The sequence below is a fragment of the Spermophilus citellus genome (assembly GCF_964194105.1).
Source record: "Spermophilus citellus genome assembly, chromosome: 18".
In the NCBI taxonomy this organism is placed as follows: domain Eukaryota; kingdom Metazoa; phylum Chordata; class Mammalia; order Rodentia; family Sciuridae; genus Spermophilus; species Spermophilus citellus.
Window position 1 is genome coordinate 17,412,541 of NC_138200.1, and position 18,145 is coordinate 17,430,685.

At 51.7% G+C, this 18,145-nt stretch overlaps 3 protein-coding genes across 4 annotated transcripts; 2 read left to right on the top strand and 1 right to left on the bottom strand.

Moving 5' to 3' along the window:
• The first annotated feature begins 2,367 nt into the window (after positions 1-2,367).
• Positions 2,368-5,106, top strand: TYROBP (transmembrane immune signaling adaptor TYROBP). The gene is made up of 5 exons (XM_081275652.1): positions 2,368-2,499; positions 2,838-2,864; positions 3,003-3,137; positions 3,516-3,559; positions 4,885-5,106. The coding sequence occupies exons 1-5, from the start codon at positions 2,442-2,444 to the stop codon at positions 4,948-4,950; spliced, it is 330 nt and encodes a 109-aa protein (XP_081131778.1). The 5' UTR covers positions 2,368-2,441; the 3' UTR covers positions 4,951-5,106.
• A 139-nt stretch (positions 5,107-5,245) lies between these two features.
• HCST (hematopoietic cell signal transducer) lies at positions 5,246-8,499 on the bottom strand. Of its 2 annotated transcripts, XM_081275688.1 has the most exons (5): positions 8,153-8,499; positions 6,609-6,696; positions 6,157-6,219; positions 5,620-5,757; positions 5,246-5,402 (listed from the first exon to the last, which is right to left on the bottom strand). In XM_081275688.1, exons 2-5 carry the CDS (start codon positions 6,649-6,651, stop codon positions 5,362-5,364), a joined length of 285 nt encoding a protein of 94 aa, XP_081131814.1. In that variant the 5' UTR covers positions 6,652-6,696; positions 8,153-8,499; the 3' UTR covers positions 5,246-5,361. The 2 variants fall into 2 exon arrangements, with proteins under 2 accessions (XP_081131814.1, XP_081131813.1); XM_081275687.1 differs by lacking the exon at positions 8,153-8,499 and having other exon boundaries at positions 6,196-6,219; positions 6,609-6,747.
• Positions 8,500-9,015: 516 nt separating this feature from the next.
• Positions 9,016-15,625, top strand: NFKBID (NFKB inhibitor delta). The gene is made up of 11 exons (XM_081275686.1): positions 9,016-9,586; positions 9,986-10,046; positions 10,421-10,638; positions 10,891-11,078; positions 11,165-11,270; positions 11,466-11,612; positions 11,723-11,774; positions 11,866-12,014; positions 14,035-14,151; positions 14,378-14,542; positions 15,020-15,625. The coding sequence occupies exons 1-11, from the start codon at positions 9,458-9,460 to the stop codon at positions 15,071-15,073; spliced, it is 1,386 nt and encodes a 461-aa protein (XP_081131812.1). The 5' UTR covers positions 9,016-9,457; the 3' UTR covers positions 15,074-15,625.
• The last annotated feature ends 2,520 nt before the right edge of the window (positions 15,626-18,145 follow it).

An 18,145-nucleotide genomic window follows, 5' to 3' on the forward strand; every position in this document is an offset into this window, starting at 1 on the left:
GGATGGAACCCAGGGCCTAAAGTATGTTAGGTGGCTCTGTCCCGTTGAGCCACCACCTCAGGCCTGTTGGTCTGATATTTCAAAAAGCTTCCTCTGGCTGTTGGGGAGGACAACAGCAGCTTCCACAGAGGTCACTGCCTGATTTCCAGGAAAGTTGACTTTGGCCTCCGCCCACTCTTGGCCTGCTGCCAGGACAGGTTGGGCCACTTTGCAGGTCTTGTGTGGAGACCTTCAGTCCAGCTTCCTCAGCCCAGCATCTTTGGAGGCAGAGTCCAGACAGTGGGGATACCATCCATTTTATCTTCCTTCACCCAAAGGGGGAATCTTATCTGCCAATCAGGCCCAGAGACCAGCCCAGGCCACTGCGTTCTGTGCTCTACGCCAGCACACCTGCATCCACTGCAAAAACATGGAGGTATTTCACTTCTTTCTGATAAAGATACTGTTAACTCATGTCTTATAAATGTCTGCATCAGGGGCTGGGATTGTGGCTTGCTTAGCACGGGCGGGATCCGGGTTTGATCCTCAGCACCACATAAAAATAAAGGCATTGTGTTGTGTCCATCTACACTTAAAAAATAAATATTTTTTAAAAAAATGTCTGCATCACTCCAATCCCCTTGGGACCCCCTTGAACTTCACACTAAAAAGGGACTCCAGGACTTCAGCCCAGCCCACAGGCCGCGTTTGTTCTGACTGGATGGTGCCTGAGTGTCCCGACTGTCAGACTAGATATCTTCTGGGGACAGCCCAGGCCTGGCTGGAGTTGGAGGGTGGGTCAGGAGGCTGATGCTGAAGGGCTGAGGGAGGGTTTTTATCAAGCCCAGAACTCAATACGGGGCCGTACTAACACCAATATCAATAATGAGGATGGTAATTAACATTTCTTGAGCCCTTGCAGTTGTGCCAGGCATTCTAAGAGATGTTACAAAACCCGGACCACCGCAGCAGGCTGCTCGCCCCACTTCCTGCTCCCACCCACAGCCAGAGGGAGCCTGGGAACACCTGTCAGGTGAGGGCCCTGGTTACCCTGCTGGCTCCCTTTGCTCTGGGGTGGGGGTGGGGTAGGGAGGAGGGCACAGGGTCTCTTCCTCCAGGCTTGCTCTATACCTAATGGGAAGGTTCTGGGTTCTTTAGGGATCAGACTTGGCCAGACCTAGGGGCAGCCGTGAGCAGCCAGCATAGCGCCAGCCTTGCCCTGACCCTCCAGCAGCCCCCAACTCCCCAACCCTCCCCTGCTGGCACTCAGCGTCTGCCCCATGACCAGCACCCAGCTTCCCCTTTTCTCTCCTGCACCCAGGCCTGGGAGTGCTGGGGTGTGACGTGAGGACGGGGGAGGGGGCTTCCTGCAGCTGGCTCACCCCCAGCACCCTGACCTCAGGTTCCTCCTTCTCCTGCCCCTGCCTCAGCTCCCACTGGGAGAGAGAAGTCCCTGACTCCTCCTGGGTGCCCTCCCTCAGTCCCTGTTCCCAGCCACTTCCTCCTCAGGCAGGCAGCCCAGCCCTGCTCAGTGGTCACCACGTTGCCCTCCCCCATCTCACCTAAACCCAATCCTGTCTCTGTGGTGTGGTTTCTGTGACACTAATTCTTACTTTCTCTCTCTTCTTTGCCATCATTTTTTCCTTCTCCATCTTTCGTCTCTTTTTTCTTTCCCCTAAGACTTAACATCGCTGTCGTGCGTTCGGTTTTCACTTTTATTTACCGTGTGAACTTAGGCAAGCGTCTTTACCTCTCTGTAAAATGGGAATAAGAGCATCGACCTCAGAGGAAGTTTGTGGGGATTAAATGATTTAACACTTGGGACAGAGTACCATATGTCATGGTGCCTAGATGCTGAGGCTCTCAATATTCTATGCACAGCACAAGAGTCTGATTACCAGGGCTGGGGAGGTAGCCCTGTGGTGGAGAGCTTGCCTAGAACGCACAGGATCCTGGAATTGGTCCTCAGGACATCCCCCTCCAAAGGGGTCTGATTATCAAATAATTATAGCTGACAGGTGCCAGACCCTGTTTTAAGAACGTTAATTCATTGAGTCCCCTACAACAACCCCACAATTAGGCACTGTTTTCCTCCTAGTCTTACAAGTGAGGCCTAGAGGCTGATGATGCTCAAGGCTGCCTGGCCAGGAAGAGGCAGACTGGCTTCACTTATACTCAGGAGTGACCCTCCTGATACAAGGCTGCTGACCCCTGACTGGTGATGGGGGTCAAGAGCTGACTCAGGTATCCTTCGCCCTTCACGTGCAGCTGTTAGGTACTGCGTGCTGCGCAGGCCCTGCGCCTGATTCTTTCTGGTGCTATCTCTGTCTGTCCTTCCTCCTCCCCTATTGTCCCCTCCTCCCGCTGCACCACCCACCTCTGACTTCCTCCTTCACTTGGTTGGAAGCCACGGCGCATCCCACTGGCCCCTGGACTGTGGTGTCCGGCAGTGTCCAGGAGTCATGGGGGACCTGGATCCCTCGTGGCGGCTCCTGATCCTTCTCCTCCTGACTGTGGCTGGTGAGTTGGGGGCTTCTGCAGCTGTGTCCTGAGGCCCCGGGTTCAGCTAGCGGCAGGGCAGTGTGGTTCTGGTGAGAACCAGAGGGGAGGTTGGGTGGAAGCAGGTCCTCCTCTGGGTCTCCAAATCTGAGCCTCCAAGATTCGGCTGGGGTGGGGGGAGAGGATCATCTAAGGGTGTTGCAACAGGACAAACGGGCAGAGAAGTCACATGGCATCTAAGCCTTGGCGCTAGTCCCCTCCCAGGTCCCACCAGATACTACTTTCTGCTTTTTCTGGCTTCTAAGGCCCAGTACCAGCCATAACCCTGTGCCTCAGTTTACCTCTTTTTCCCTTCTCAGGTCTCAGTCCTGTCCAGGCTCAGAATGGTAGGCCTAGACCCTGCAGTCCCTCTCCCTCCCTCCCAAAGACCCTTCCCCAATCCATTCAAACTCCCCCCTGCTGACACCCACCCCCTAATTCCCAAAGCACATAGACCTCCCCTCACCCATGTGCCATATTCCCAGAATGCAACTGCTCCCCAGTGAGCGCCGGCGTGCTGGCGGGGATCGTGCTGGGGGACCTGGTGCTGACCCTGCTCATCGCCCTGGCCGTGTACTCACTAGGTCGGCTTGTCCCTCGGGGACGAGGAACTGCAGCAGGTGAGTGGGGCTGGCAAGAGATGGTCTGGGACACTGTAAGGGTGACACTGGTGGTGGGGTGTAAGCTCCCAGGTCACAAACATCCAAAGGGCTGGAGGTAGAAGGGCTGATTTTAAGACAGCAATATGGCTGGGTGTGGTGGTGCACACCTGTAAGCTCGGTGACTTGGGGGCTGAGGATGGCAAATTCAAGGCTAGCCCAGGCCACTTAGCAAGACACTGTCTCAAAATAAAAAATAAAAAAGGGCTGGGGATGTAGTTCCGTGGGAAAGCAACCCTGGATTTAAGTCCCATTATCAAAAACAAAAACAAAAAAATGGTCCTAGTTTACTATCCTGTCCATCTTTGCACCCTGTGTCACCCCTTTGTCCCTCTGCAGGGACCCAGAAACAGCACATCACTGAGATGGAGTCACCTTATCAGGTAAGAAAACCAGATTCATTCCCACATCTTTCTCCTGCCCATTCCTGTGGGCATCTGGATTATGGACACCCCCATGTCCTCCTGAGGACCCTAATGCCCCTTTCCCAGGTGCTGCCCCATAACTAGAAGGCAAATGGGACATCAGTCCAAAAGCACACTCGGTGATAAACTGCAACCTTAAGCTTAGCTTAAAATGTGTGGAGCAGAAATAAAGGGGTGTCTTGCCTTTGTAAGATCAAAAACAAGCCTTATGAGGCCCCAAATTGTTCTGGAAAAAGCTTAGCCCTAGGAGAGGGCTAGAAGAAGCCCTCAGTAGGACAAAGAATGGAATTCAGCCCTAGTTTAGTGACTCAAAAGAGAGGAATCTTAGAATTTGAGGAATGGGAACCCTAAATTCTTTTGAGAAGTAATCAAAGCTAGAGACTCTTCAGAAAAATCCACCCACAAAAATACAAAGCCATGCGTATAACCCAGAGGCACTTCAAGTGATGTAGACAGAGGTATCTCTCTAGTTCTCCTTCTGCTAAGGCTCCTTCTTAATCCTTTAGGGGGGTCATGAGATCCTGAGACCTTCCTGTCCTTAGAAAAATGCACACAGGAGGCCGGTTATTGGTATATGAGTTCAGGGATTCTACCTAAGGCCTGCCCCCTGGGACCACAGACACCTCTTATTTGTGAGCCAATTTATTATCCGTAATCAGCTTTGTTGGCTTGCTTCACTTGTAGATTGAATGTTTCTTTGCAAAGTGTAAAAATCTCAAATTGGTTCTGTGAGGTCCTGAAGACTGAGAAAGCTTTCCTGTTATTGATAGCAGTGAAATTTTAGGCAAAGCGTTACCCTGGTCTATTTATTCCTTCAGTGGATTTGTTGAGCACCTACATATATAGCAGAATTTACATCCTAGCTGGGGAGATGGACTTGAAGCAAATTAACAAAATAATTTTGGAGAGGCACCATGAAGAAAATAGAGCAGGCTGTGTGATAATGAGTGGGGTTTGGGAGAAAGAAACTATAGATGGGGAAATTGAGAGCTGAGACTTGAAGAGGGAGAAAGAGACTGAAGGTCTACAGAACTGGTGTTCCAGGCAGAGGGCATCATAGCACATGCAAAGGCCCTGGGGCTGGCTGGGCATAATGGTGAGTCAAGGAAAGGTGGATGCTGAATTCAGGTGAATAAAATCCAGATCTCTTCCACCGCCATGTTTGAAGAAGTTTCGGGGGTGGTAGGGGGGACAGGGGACTTGAAGACCATTAGGAGAAGTCTGGATTTTGTTTGAAATTTATTTGGTGAACCCCTTCCACTAATGTCCTTCATTCCTTTTAGGAGCTCCAGGGTCAGAGGTCAGATGTCTACAGTGACCTCAACACACAGAGGCAGTATTACAAATGAGCCTAGTCAACGACCCATATCTGGATCCAGTCACCTCTGTTGCCCACCCAGCTCGTCATTCCTACTCCTACTAGGAAACAGTTCCATGGAGAGTCCTCCCTGGGATTTTAGACCTCTCCCCACTAACATTCCCAAATAAACAATAGAGCACAAAAATATTGTTGAGTTATGCCGGACCCTTGGGTTAAAGGATTGGGGATTTGCAGAGTCCTGAGAAGGGTCTTGAACACAGAAACAGCTAAGTGAGGGGAGTTTGGGGGAATTCTAAGGTTCTTTGGAGAAGAATCAAACCAGAGATATTTGAACCGCTTTATTCAATCCAAAAGGGTGGGGGTGGTGTACATGTTCCTGTGCCATCACACACGATTCAGGATGAGAGGGTCAGAAGTCAAAGGTTGAGGTTACAGGAGGTCAGCCTCTACCAGGCACATTGATGTAGATTTTGTCATTTTCTGGGGGTGGGGGAGAGAAAGCATGAAGCCTGACCACCCACCACCCACCCCACATCTCCACCTTCCTGGGGACCCCCTGCCTTAGGGGTTTCCTCAGGGATTCCCCCAGACCCCTCCCCCAGGGTTTCCCCAGCACCTCCTCCAGGGCTTCCCCCGGGGCCCCCTCCTTGGGACCCCTCTCTTGGGAGGCCACCGCCCCTCCAGGCCCCGCCCTTACCATGGTTGAGCCTACGTCCTGGGCGTGGGCGGGCACACACCAACACCACCCCCACAATTATCAGTGACATGATGGCATCTGCAGCCACCAGGCCCGCCAGGAGAAGTGGGGAGAGGGGCCCACATCCGGAACAGGAACCTGGAGGGTGGGGCCCAGACAAGAAAGTGGCTGGGGGGGTCCTGGTTCCCTGGGGCTGTGCTTTGGCCACAGGGAGAAGAGGAAGTCCCCTGTGAGGGGGCGTGGATCCCAGGTGGTGCATGGAGAAGGAAAGATGGAGATCCCCAGCAGCAGCAGTGTCCCAGGATTCCAGGGAGACTGTGCAGTGGGCACATAGGCCACAGACTAAGGGAGGCTGGGGTCCTCTTTTCCCCTGGGGCTCAGGGAATGGTGGTGAAGGGGGCAGGATGGGACCTGGAGAGGGTTGCAGATCCTCTGGGGAGTCAGAGTTGGGGAGAGGACGTGAGCTGGTGACCACAGAGCCATGGAGGTGGGGCATTCTAGGACTCTCAGGCCAGGCTTTAGAGCTGGAAGCAGTACCTGAAGTTCCAGGGTCAAAGGTAGGGCGCGATGGCTCACCTGTGGACATCTGGGCAGCAGCAGCTGTGGAAGGACAGGGGAGGTGGGTGAGGTGGCCCCAGAGCAGGGCTGAGGGGAAGCTGATGTCCTGAGAAGGAACCTCCACTCTGGAGGGACAGAATGGGAAAGAGGGCCAAGTGAAGAGGGAAGCTCCCAGGGACACAGAGAGACAGAAAATGGGAAGTAGAAGCAGTGACTACCGATGACAAGGGGAGGTTAACAGGCCACCAGCCACTCCGGAGCTCCCCTCCTCCCTCCCTCCCTGCCAAGGCCCAGCCCTAATGCAGAATGATCTCCAAGAAGAGAAAGGGCGCAGGCAGAAGGGCCTGCCCTCACCACCCTGCCTTCAGATGTCACCCTTCCCACAAGTCCTTTGCCTGCCACCACCCCCCCCCCATAGCCCCTGGCTTCACCTGGGAGCAAAAGCAGGAGCAGTATGTGGCCTGGAGGGGTCATGGTGGACTGGGGGCTGAAGGGATCTGGCTGTGGTCCAGAGAAGTCCTGAGGAACAGTGGGGGAGTAGAGAGGTAGCTATAGCGGATGTCACCCTGATGGTGGGAAGGCCACTTACTTCCTGTGTATGTGTGTATGCGTGGGTGTCTTTATGACTCTTTGGGGAACAAATTTTGGGGGAGGGTCAGAGAGCCCAGGAAAGCTGCTATGATCATCTAGGGAGATTCTGGAAATATTTTAGAGGTACAGCCAACATTTGCTGGTGGAGTGGATGTAAGTGTGTAGGCAAGAGGGATCCAGGATGACCAAAGTTTCTGGCCTGAGTCATTGAAAAGATGGAGTGTGGATGGAGAGGGAAGTGGCAGAAGCTGGTTTGGGAGGCAAGCGCTGAGTTTCAGGCATACAGAGTTGGAAAATGTCTGACACAGCTCCCTGTGGAAATGTAGAATGCTCAAAGCTGCATTTATGAATTCAGGGGACAAGTCTGGTCTGGGGATGTCAGTTCAGGGGTTGATGGCCTAAAGTTGGTATTTAAAGCCACGAGGCTGGATGACATCACCAAAGAAGTGAGCACAGACAGATGATAACCCCACACAGGGGCCCCTTCCACACACACAGAGAGAGAATGGGAGAAGGGGACAAACCGGCCAGGGAAATGGGAGGAGGAGGAGCAAGAGACGGGGGAGACCCACGAGAGAGCCGAGACTTGAAAGCAGAGGAGAAATTTGGTCACTGTTGTCAGTGTTGAGAATGGCCACCAAATGGGAAGTGAGAATCTCCTCCCTCTGGAATGACTTGAGGGCTGGGAATTCCTGCCTGTTCAGTTCTCACTTGTACCACAGCACCCAGCAAGGCGCTTCCCCGGGACAACAAATTATTAAAATGATGAAAGAATAAATGACTTCGGAGGCCATGTGGGAAAGAGCGAGAGATTTGAGCCTTATCTTTCCTCCCTACAGACCAGAAGTCCAATCCCCTGGCCCCTCTCCCCGCAGGACCCAGTAATACTACTCCGTCCACCCCAGAGCCTCAAAGTCAAGGTCTCTAGCAAGGTCTCTAGCAAGGTCTCTAGTCAAGGTCTCTAGCTGGAGGCTCTGGACCTCTCCGGATTCCTGATTCCCTTTGGACAGACTCAGGAGTCTAGGTCCCGAGTGTCACCCTTCTCCTTGAGTTTGGTATCAGGCTCCTTCAGGCCAAAGATCTAACCCCCAACTCCCTTTTTCTGGGGAGACTTGTTTGACTCAGCCCCGCCCATTTAGAAACTGAGTTTGCTGGGGTGTGACGTGGGGACTCCCAGGGCTGAGGGCGGGGCCCTGCCCTGCACTGGGCGGTGCCAGAACCCTAATTTAAAAACTCGCGGGGACCCTATTCAAGATCGGGGACCCGACGGCGGCTCCGAGGGAAACAGCGAGGCTGGCGCAGCGCCGAGGCCGCGGCCCTGGGGGCCCACAATCCGCGCCACGGAATCCCCGAGGTACTAGATGGGGGGGGGATGGTGAGGTACCTCGGCTCTTAAGAGAGTGACAGCCTGAGGTCTGGACTTTGGGGTCCTTGAGGGACAGAGCTGGAGCCCCAAGATCTGGGCTCTGAGATCGAGTACCCAGTGTTTGAGGGTAGCAGGGGGTCCGACCCCCGGCTCGGGATGGAGGAGTGCCAGGATTCTGCACTCCTGGGTTTTGGGAGCGCTGGGGACTGGAGATCCAGAATCCTGGTTCTCGGCGGTGCGAGAGCTGGGAGGCCAGACTACTATGTCCTGTGGAAGGAGAGGGATGGTGGCCCGGACTCCTTTCCCCAGAAGGACCCGCTGCAGCGAGCTCTTGGGGGCGTGGTTGTTTAAAATCTGCCGCTGATCTTAGTGGCGAAGGTCCGGCACCTGGGCGCAGGGTCCACACTGGCAGCGACCCTGCCCCTCCTTGGGGTTTCCCAGAGCGCCACCGGCCCAGGTCCCCTAGCTGGGCAGGAATTCCCCGCGTGCGGGGATTCCAGGAGTGCCACGCTTGGCTGCGCGCCCCGCCTTTGAGCCGGACACCTGCGGCGCGGGGCGGGAGCGGAAGGCGGAGATGGAAGATTCCCTTGCGCGAGCGCCGTGACGTTAGCGTGCAGTGTCTGGGCGGTTTCCGAATCTGCTCCACGCCAGCTTAACCCTTCTGTCGCCGGAACCCAAGCTCGGCAGGTTGTAGTGGAAGGGCTGGTCTTCCCGGGTGACAGAAAGGAGGAGTCTGAAAACCTGGACTCCCCGGTCCTGGAGAGGAGGGGGCTGAGGGCTTGGACCCCCGCGTCCTGGAGCGGGGGGACCTTGGACTCCAGGTTCTGAAGAGGTGGAGCTGGAGGCTCCGGACCTCTGGATTCTGGGGAGCTGGCGGGGGGGGGTGCTACTTGCTCGTGATTCCTTGGGGGAGGGAACTTGGGGGCTCGGACGCTTGGTTTCCTGGGGAACAGTAAAAGAACGTCAGCTTCATGGGAACCCGGTTGTGCGTCTCTGGGGAATGGTGGCTGGCGACGTTTCCCCTACCCCAGGCCTCAGAACTGGAGATCTGGGGGTGGGATTTTTCACAGAAGTAGAGGGGTGCTCTCCCCCCTCCCCTTCCTCAGTTTCCACGACGCTGGTGGAAAGTTGGGTCAGCGGGAAAGTGCGGAGCAAAGAGAAGGAAACGGCGGAGGCGGGCACCGCACTTAAAATCTTCTATTGGCTTTGGAGTTCTCAGGCGGCATCTGTGTGCCAGTTTTTCCGCTCGCGGGAGGGCGAGATGGGTGCCCACATCCACTCCTCCCCCGCTCTGAGTGCATTTAGATGACTTAAGGACCCCTGATGACTTCCTTCTCTCCTCCCCAACCAGTGAGCCGAAATGAGCGCAGCCACTGCCCAACACAGACGGTGAAGAAACTCCTGGAAGAACAGAGGCGTCGCCAGCAGCAGCCTGACGCTGGTGCTGTACCGGTGAGGCCTGAGAAGCACTTCAAAAGACAGCTCTCGCTGGGCGCGGTGCCGCTCGCCTGTAATCAGCCACTCCGGAGGCTGAGGCAGAAGGACTGCAAGTTGGAGGCTAGCCTCAGCAAATTAGCGTGACCCTGTCTCAAAAATTAAAAAATAAAAATAAAAAATAAAAAAGGGTTGGGAATGTAGCTCAATGGTAAAGCGCCCTGGGTTAAATTCCTAGTACAATGAAAGAAAAAAAAAAGGGGGGGGGAGCAAATCTCAAGAGGCCATGTGCTTGTTGCGCCCTCAGAACTGATAAGAGTTATAGTTCTGACTCTGATGCCCTAGAGGTTGGAAACAAATGCCGAGAAATCTGGCAAATTAATTCTCCCTTGTTCCTTTTTGCTTATGTCTCTACAGATTCAGTTCTCCCCTCCCCTGACCCAGCCCCTGACGCCATCTGTGAATGAGGCCGAAGCTGGTAAGTCTGGAAACTCATCTGGTTCCCTGAGCTCCCAGCCCCAGCCTCCCTCAGGCCCTCAGACACCCCAACTCTCAGAATTTTAGGGAACAGAGGGTTCAGGTTCACATTTTGTCTGGGACTTACTAGAAATTTGATCTAGTTTCTTTGGATCCCAATCATCTATGCACGTGGGCCCCAGGCTTCCACCTTGTGAGGACCCCACAAATCCAGGTTCCAGTTTGCCCCTGGGTATTCCAGGATCCTAGGCCCCAGCCCCTCAGTGTCCCAGAAATCCTTGTCTGAGCACCTTGTGACTCAGGCTCCTCCTTCCCTGACTGTGACTCCCCCAAGCTCTGGTAACCAGGCCCCACCTGCCCTCCTCTCACATACAGGCCATACTCACTTCCCAACAATCCAGGAGACTGTGGGTTCTGGAATTGGCACCCTGGCACCCCCGACAAGCTTTCCAGACTGGGACCCCAACACACATGCTGCCTATACAGACAGCCCCTGCTCTTACCCTGCTTCTGCTGCTGAAGGGTTCCTGAATCCTGAGTTCTACCAGCCCTCGGACTCAGGGCGATCGTGTGCATTTTCCCTAGGGATGGAGGTGAGATACAGAATGAGGAAGGATGCTGAAGGGCTTCTAAAACTTCCCAGTTGCCCTTGTGCAGTATTCTGAACTATGGAATGGGATTAAAATCCCATTCCCCAGACGGGCAAAACAGGCCCAAAGGTTCAAGGTCACTTGGCATAGACGGGGTTCCCAGCCCTAGCCACTTGACCAGAGGCTGTGTATATGTATGTGTGGCGGGCTGGGAAGGGGGAATTCTTAACTGACTGACTGTCCCTACCCCTTCAGGACCCCCTGAACACACGGCTCTATGCAGAACCTTCCCTGTCACAGGCAGAATCCTGGAGAGTTTCTGGGCCCCTCTCAGTACCCCCACCATTGCTCCCATCCACTGGACCATCCTTGGAGACAGCCCGAGCTCATATGCTGGCTTTGGGGCCACAACAGCTGCTGGCCCAGGATGAGGAGGGAGACACGTGAGTATAGGGGAAAACGGGGATCATCTGCACACTCCTGAGTCAGCAGGGGACTGTTCTCATTGCTTCCCCCTACCTGTCTGCAGGCTCCTGCACCTGTTTGCGGCTTGGGGACTACGCTGGGCAGCGTATGCTGCAGCAGAGGTGCTCCAGATGTACGGACATCTGGACATCCGTGAACATAAGGGCAAGGTGAGGGATAGGGGCCTGGATTTCTGGGTACAGGGGAGGAAAGAGCTGGGGGTTGGAATTCCTGGATTCTGGAGAAGGGAGCAGTATGGGCCTTGACTTCTGGGTCTGAGGGTGGAGAGGGCTGGGAACCTGGATTCCTGATTCTCAGAGGGGAGATTGCTCGGGGCCCAGACTGATTTTTCCCATGACCTGCAGACCCCTCTTTTGGTGGCTGCTGCCGCCAACCAGCCGCTGATTGTGGAGGATCTGTTGAACCTGGGAGCGGAGCCTAACGCCACGGATCATCAGGGCCGTTCTGTCTTGCACGTGGCTGCTACCTACGGGCTCCCAGGAGTCCTTTCGGTATGGTTAGCTGCCAGGCAGGTGTCTGGGGTGGATTGGTTGCCCAGATCCTGATCCAGGGCTAGGAGGCCTGGGGAGACCCTTTCACAACATCTTTTTCCTCCTCCTAGGCTGTGTTTAAATCTGGTGTTCAGGTGGACCTGGAAGCCAGAGACTTCGAAGGTAAGCTGTGTGTGGGCAGGGCTGGCATGGCGGCGAGGCTGGGCGAGGTGGGTGCCCCAGCTGTAGGTCCCTTACTCTCTCCATTCTACAGGACTCACACCCCTCCACACAGCCATCCTGGCCCTCAATGTTGCTATGCGCCCACCCAGCCTCTGTCCTCGGACACTGAGTACCCAAGCCAGAGACAGGCTGAATTGTGTCCAGATGTTACTGCACATGGGTGCAGATCATACCAGCCAGGTGAGCTAGGCTGTGGATGGCTGGCCCATAGGAGGGTGTGTGGGACAGGGTCACCTGGATGTCCAGGGACACTAAACAAAGCCTGAGTTTGCCACTCCCTAGCTGTGTGACCTTGAACATGTTACTTCTCTGTGCTCTAGTTGTCAACTTGGGGTACTGTCACGGATCTTAGCTTAGATTTATCCAGCACTTAATAGTGATCAAGCACCAAATTTTATATATTAACTTATTGGATCCTCACAAGAACCTTGTAAGGCACGTGCTATTATTTCTTTCTCCATTTTACTGACAAGGAAACTGAAGCACAGGGAATCAGAAGTCTTAAAACTTGTGTGTCAGAGAGAGAATTAGAACCCAGGGAGTCTGACCCTAAAACCCAGCTCTAAATCATATTATCCACCTTTGCCATGAAGCTTCTTTGCAGGCTCGATGAGAGAATGAAATATCACTTAATTAAAAACAATTTTTGGCTGGAATTGTGACTCAGTGGTATAGCGCTTACCTAGCATGTGTGAGGCACTGGGTTCGATTCTCAGCACCACATATAAATAAACAAAATAAAGTCCATTGACAACTAAACAGATATTTAAAAAATTTTTTTTAAATCAAGAATTTTAAACACAGATAAAGTGTAGGAATACTAGAATGAATTCCATATACCCAATATCAGTAATCAGCAACTCATAGCCAGTGTTGCCATCCACTCTCCCACTTTCCTGTTTTTTTTATTTTTATTTTTTTTTGACCGTGCTGGGGATAAAGCTCAGGGCCTTGCTCCTTCCCTAACATACCATTGAGCTACACCCCCAGTCTTTGTGTCTTTAAAAATTGCCTCCCCCTTCCCGGTACCACTATTACACCTTAAAAGATTAGTGATCTCATAATCTCAAAAATCCTGGCTGTGTTCAAATTTCCTTTTGGCTCTAAAGTGACTTTTTTTGTTCATTAAAAGTAATTAGGGGACTGGGGATATAGCTCAATTGGTAGAGTACTTGCCTCACATGCACAAGGCCCTGGGTTCAATCCTCAGCACCACACACACACACACACACACACACACACACACACACACGAAAGTAATTAGTAACCACATATTACAACGATGTCTTTTTAAAGTTACTTTTATTTTAGAGCTCCTCCTTCCATCTCTTTGTGTTCTCATCATAATTTGGTGAGCAAACTAGGTTGTTTTCCATATACAAGCACTTAAAATTTTTGATGTTCATTAAAAATGTGCAGTAATTCCATAAAGGCAGGTAATGAAGTTTCTTTTTAGAAAATGTCTATTTTCCCCAAAAAATATGGAGGGCATGGGCTGGGGTTGTGGCTCAGCAGTAGAGCACTTGCCTAGCACGTGCAAGGCCCTGGGTTCTATCCTCAGCACCACATAAAAATAAATTTAAAAAGTAAAGGTATTGTGTCCAACTACAACTAAAAAAAAAATATTAAAAAAAATACGGAGAGAGCAACTCAACATTGCAGTGGATATAGGCTTAGTCCACTGATTAATGCCACCGACTCTTATCCTTGTAGATAGAATACAGTTATGTGGGACAAGGTGCACTTTAATGTGTTAGGCAGAATGCAGGACAGCCAGGTAGCTGCAGGCCAGAGTTCCTTTGAGGGATTGGAAAAGGAGCCTGTTTCTCAACAACACTTGAACAGGAAAATAGTCATAGAAAAGGTACAGTTCTGGGGGGCTGAGGTTGTGGCTCAGTGGTAGAGCGCTAGTCTAGCACACAAGGCACTGGGTTCAATCCTCAGCACCGCATAAAAATAAATTTAAAAAAAAAGGTATTGTGTCCAACTACAACTAAAATACATATATATATATATATATATATATATATATATATATATATATATATATGGTACAGTTCTGTGCTGCACATGGTGTGAATTGCTACCTGTCTCCCTTGGAGGTAGTGCTGTACATGGGCACCCCTGGGTAGGGTCTGCAGGAACCCTGAGTTCCATGGGAGGAGGACTGGCCTTGACCTCTGCCATTGCCCCCCAACAGGAGATCAAGAGTAACAAGACAGTTCTGCACTTGGCCGTGCAGGCTGCCAACCCTACCCTGGTTCAGTTGCTGCTGGAGCTGCCCCGGGGAGACCTGCGGGCCTTTGTCAACATGAAGGTGGGGACCTAGGCTGGGGTATGCAGGTTGTGGGAGAGAAAGGCAGTAGGGTAGAGGGTCCTGTGGGCTGTGGGCATGGAGGGAACAGAGGGTGGGAGGTGAAGGGGAATACATAAGACAGACAGAAGGGGGGTGTGGCATGCGAATATAGAAGAATAACAGGTGTGGTTTGGAGAACTCAGGCAGCTTAGCCTGCAGCCTTATCAACCCTACCCCCGCTCTTCAGGCCCACGGGAACACAGCCCTCCACATGGCAGCTGCCCTGCCCCCTGGGCCACCCCAAGAGGCTATTGTGCGGCACCTGTTGGCAGCCGGTGCAGACCCAACGCTGAGGAACCTGGAGAATGAGCAGCCTGTCCACCTGCTGCGACCAGGTCCGGGCCCTGAGAGGGTGAGTACTGTGCCTGACCACAGAGGGACCCCCTCCGCTGACCCAGTTTTGACTTTGGAGGGTGACTTCAAATCTCAGTAAATGACCTTCAACCCTTATCCAACCCCGACTTCAAAATGTGATCTTCAGTGTCAGTATCTGGTCCTTTCTGTCCACATGAGACCTGGTTCTCCAACCCTGACCTCTCAACCCCAAATCTTGACCTAAATGTGCCCTTTGATCTCTCAGTGGATCCTTTGAACTCCTGTCCGTAACTCTGGGTCCTGACCTCAAATGTATTTCCAACTCTTGCTTTAACCCTTTGGTTCTGATTCAGTGCTGACCCGAAGGTCTTGAGACCCCAGGCCAGGGACACCCTTCCCTTCATCTCTGCTCTGCTAGGTTTTTCCTCTCTGGTCCCTCACTCGTGGGTGTCTGTGACTCCCCACTTTCCTCCCGGTCGCCCACACTTTTCACCTTGCCTTTTCTCGTCTACAGCTCCGGCAGTTGTTGAAGAGGAGCCGTGTGGCACCTCCAGGCTTGTCCTCTTAGGACTCAAACCCAGAACCTGGACTGATTTTCCAGTCCCCACCGTCCCGTGGGACAGCCAGCGTATGCTAATGTTGCAAATCCATGATAATGTATGTGGAATGTCCTGCCATTAGGGTCTTACATTAAAACCCCAAAATGGCTGCCGGGAGGGTGAACAGTCCCCAATATTTGGGGTGGTGTGATACCCCTTCCCTACCCTCAAGGAGCCATCTGGATGATTTCCATGAAATCGAGGCTTCTTGATTGTTTCTGTGAAACAACCTGGGCCCTCTGACCCTCTACCCACTAGGGTATTTCAGGATCCTCTCCCCTAACTCAGTCCTGCATGTCTAGAAACCCGTGTAACCCTTTCATAGGACTTGGAGCACCTCAGCAGGGTTCCCTAACCTTCCCCAGAACCCACATCCCTCCAGTCCCTAACCCCTGAGACATAAGAAGGACCCTGTGGGACTAGTGTCCCTGGGGTCTGTTGCTTTCAGATTCAGTATTCAGTGGAGTCCCTGCCCCAGATCTCAGCATCCCTGTGAACCCTCTCCCCTAATATGAGCCTCCTCTAAGATCCCTATTAAACTTTACTTAGAACATAACTGTTATCATCTCATTTCTGGGGGCATTGGTGCAGGGAGGTGGCTATCACCCCACTGAGGGGTCACGTATGCATGCATGTGCTCAGCGGGGCATGTAATAGACACTGTGGGTGCCATCAACCTCGACCTACCCAACATTGTGCCCTGACAGCTAGGTCCAGCACCTGTGGATTATTTCTCATGGTGGTAGAGGCTGGGAAGTCCAAGACCTATATGCCACAGGTGCAATTTCTAATGAAGGTGTTCTCTGGTTCTGCAGAGGACCATCTTCATACTTCACGCATTTTCATACTAATGGTGTGTCCACTGTGTAAGATGTTGGCAAATCCTAAAATCCAGGGAGTTTATGCTACACATAGTGGTGCACATCTGTAATCCCAGCTACTTGGGAGGCTGAGGCAGGAGAACTACAAGTTTGAGACCAACCTGGGCAAGTTAGTGAAACCCTATCTCAAAATTTTAAAAGGGTGATGGTAGTTAGGGATGTAGCTCAGTGGTAGGGCACATTTGGGTTCAATTCCCAATTTATCACATGTGCGAACATGAATGCACGAGTGCACACGCAAAGCCAAGGAGTTTATTCGAGCTTCAGGTATGGCTCAGTGGTAGCAGGCTTGCCTGTCATATGCAGGATGCTGGGTTTGGTCTCAGCACCATAAACAAGAAAAGAATAAAAGAAAGGCCAGGGAGTTCATGCCTGCCTCTTGGGCAGCCCTCAGCCAGTGACTATTAGGAAATCGTACATATATGCTTCAGGTCCCTCAACGCCCTTGGGATAACTTTTATATTCTACTCTGGTTCCCAGAGTCCCCCAACAGAATAAATGAAGCACTAGTTTCCCAGAGTGGTTTGGGGGAACTCAAAAACTCCGTTTCCCTTCTCTGTGTCTCTTCCTGCCTCCCCTTGCAAGTTTCTCCAACCCTTCCTCCTAAGCTTGACCTTAAGTGCTCGCCTGAGTCAGCTTCTGGGGGAACTCTCTGAGTTCCTCTGCCATGCCTGCTTCGTTTACTCTCCCCACAACTTCAACTCTGGTTGTATTCTAGACGAATCACACCAAGAGAAAGCCCCTTGGCCTACCTGAGCCTCTTTGCTCGGAGTCTCTTGAACAACAAACCAAGTATATATTTGCATACCTCAGGAGTCTGCATCCCAATATTTAAAGCTAAAAATGTTTGCCTCTTAAAATGTTTATGATTCTGCAGTCTGAGCTGGGTTTAGCTAGCAGTTCTGTTCTGTAGCTTTGGTTACTCATGTGGCTGCAGTTAGTTGGACACTGCTGGACTGGATCCAAGACAACCTCACTCGTAGGTCTGCTCTCTGGGCTAAGATTGCTAGATCTGCTGGGAGTGGACCAAGAATATCTCCACGTGGTCCAGGAGGGTAGGTGGATCCCTTCACGTGGTGGATAAGGGCTCCAAAAGAGAGCAGGCCAAGGGCTGGAGTTGTGGCTCAGTAGAGCACTTGCCTTGCATGTGCAAGGCACTGGGTTCAATCCTCAGCACCACATAAAAATAAATAAATAAATGAATGCATTGTGTCCATCTACCACTAAAAAAAAATTTTTTTAAAAGAGCATTCCAAAAGAGCATGCCCTTTTTGTATCATGCTCTCCTACATGCCATTGACCAATGTTAGTCATGGGGCCATGCCCAGAATCAGCATGCGGGGTGAGGGGCAGGAAAATTGGGAGACAGAGTTGGGAAAACTGGGAGACAGAGTTGTCAGGGGCCATTGGTTTTAACTCTCCCATCAGCTTCTATATGCCAACCTGTGTCACTCTTATATGTATCAATACAGTGGCAGCTGGCCCCTGAAGAATTTATATGAAGATGCTCTTATTTCATTGATTCTAAGAATAACTTAATTGGAATTCATCTTACAACCAATTGTGTGACATAGTTTAATTTCTGCCCTTTTTCCTTTGTGATACATAAAACAATGGGTTTTTTTTTTTGTGTGTGGGGTGTGTGTGTGTGTGTCTCTGGGGATTGGAACCAAGGCCTCATGCCCTCTACCATGAAACTATGTTCCCAGCCCAGTGATGTTATTTCTCATCATTGATAGCATCTGAAATTTTGTTGACATATATTTATTCCAATTTATATTATTATGGATGTTTATTCTAATTCATATTATTATGTTTGTGTGTCCCTCCCCCAAATCAATATGTTGAAATAACAGGCCCCAATGGGGGTGGAGCCATTGAGAGGTAATTAGGTCATGAGCATGGAACCCTCATGATGAGATTAATAGCAAGACACAGGGGAAAGCTTGCTTGCCCTCTTTCTGCTCTGTCCTGTGAGGACACTGAAAGAAGATGGAGCCATCTGCAAACTGGAAAGCATGTCCTTCTCAGACATAAAATCTGCTGGTACCTTGAGCGTGGACTTTCCAGCCTCTAGAACCATAAGAAAGCCACACAGTCTATAGTGTTCTGTTATAGCAACCAGAACTAAGACATGTATCAACACACACACACACACAC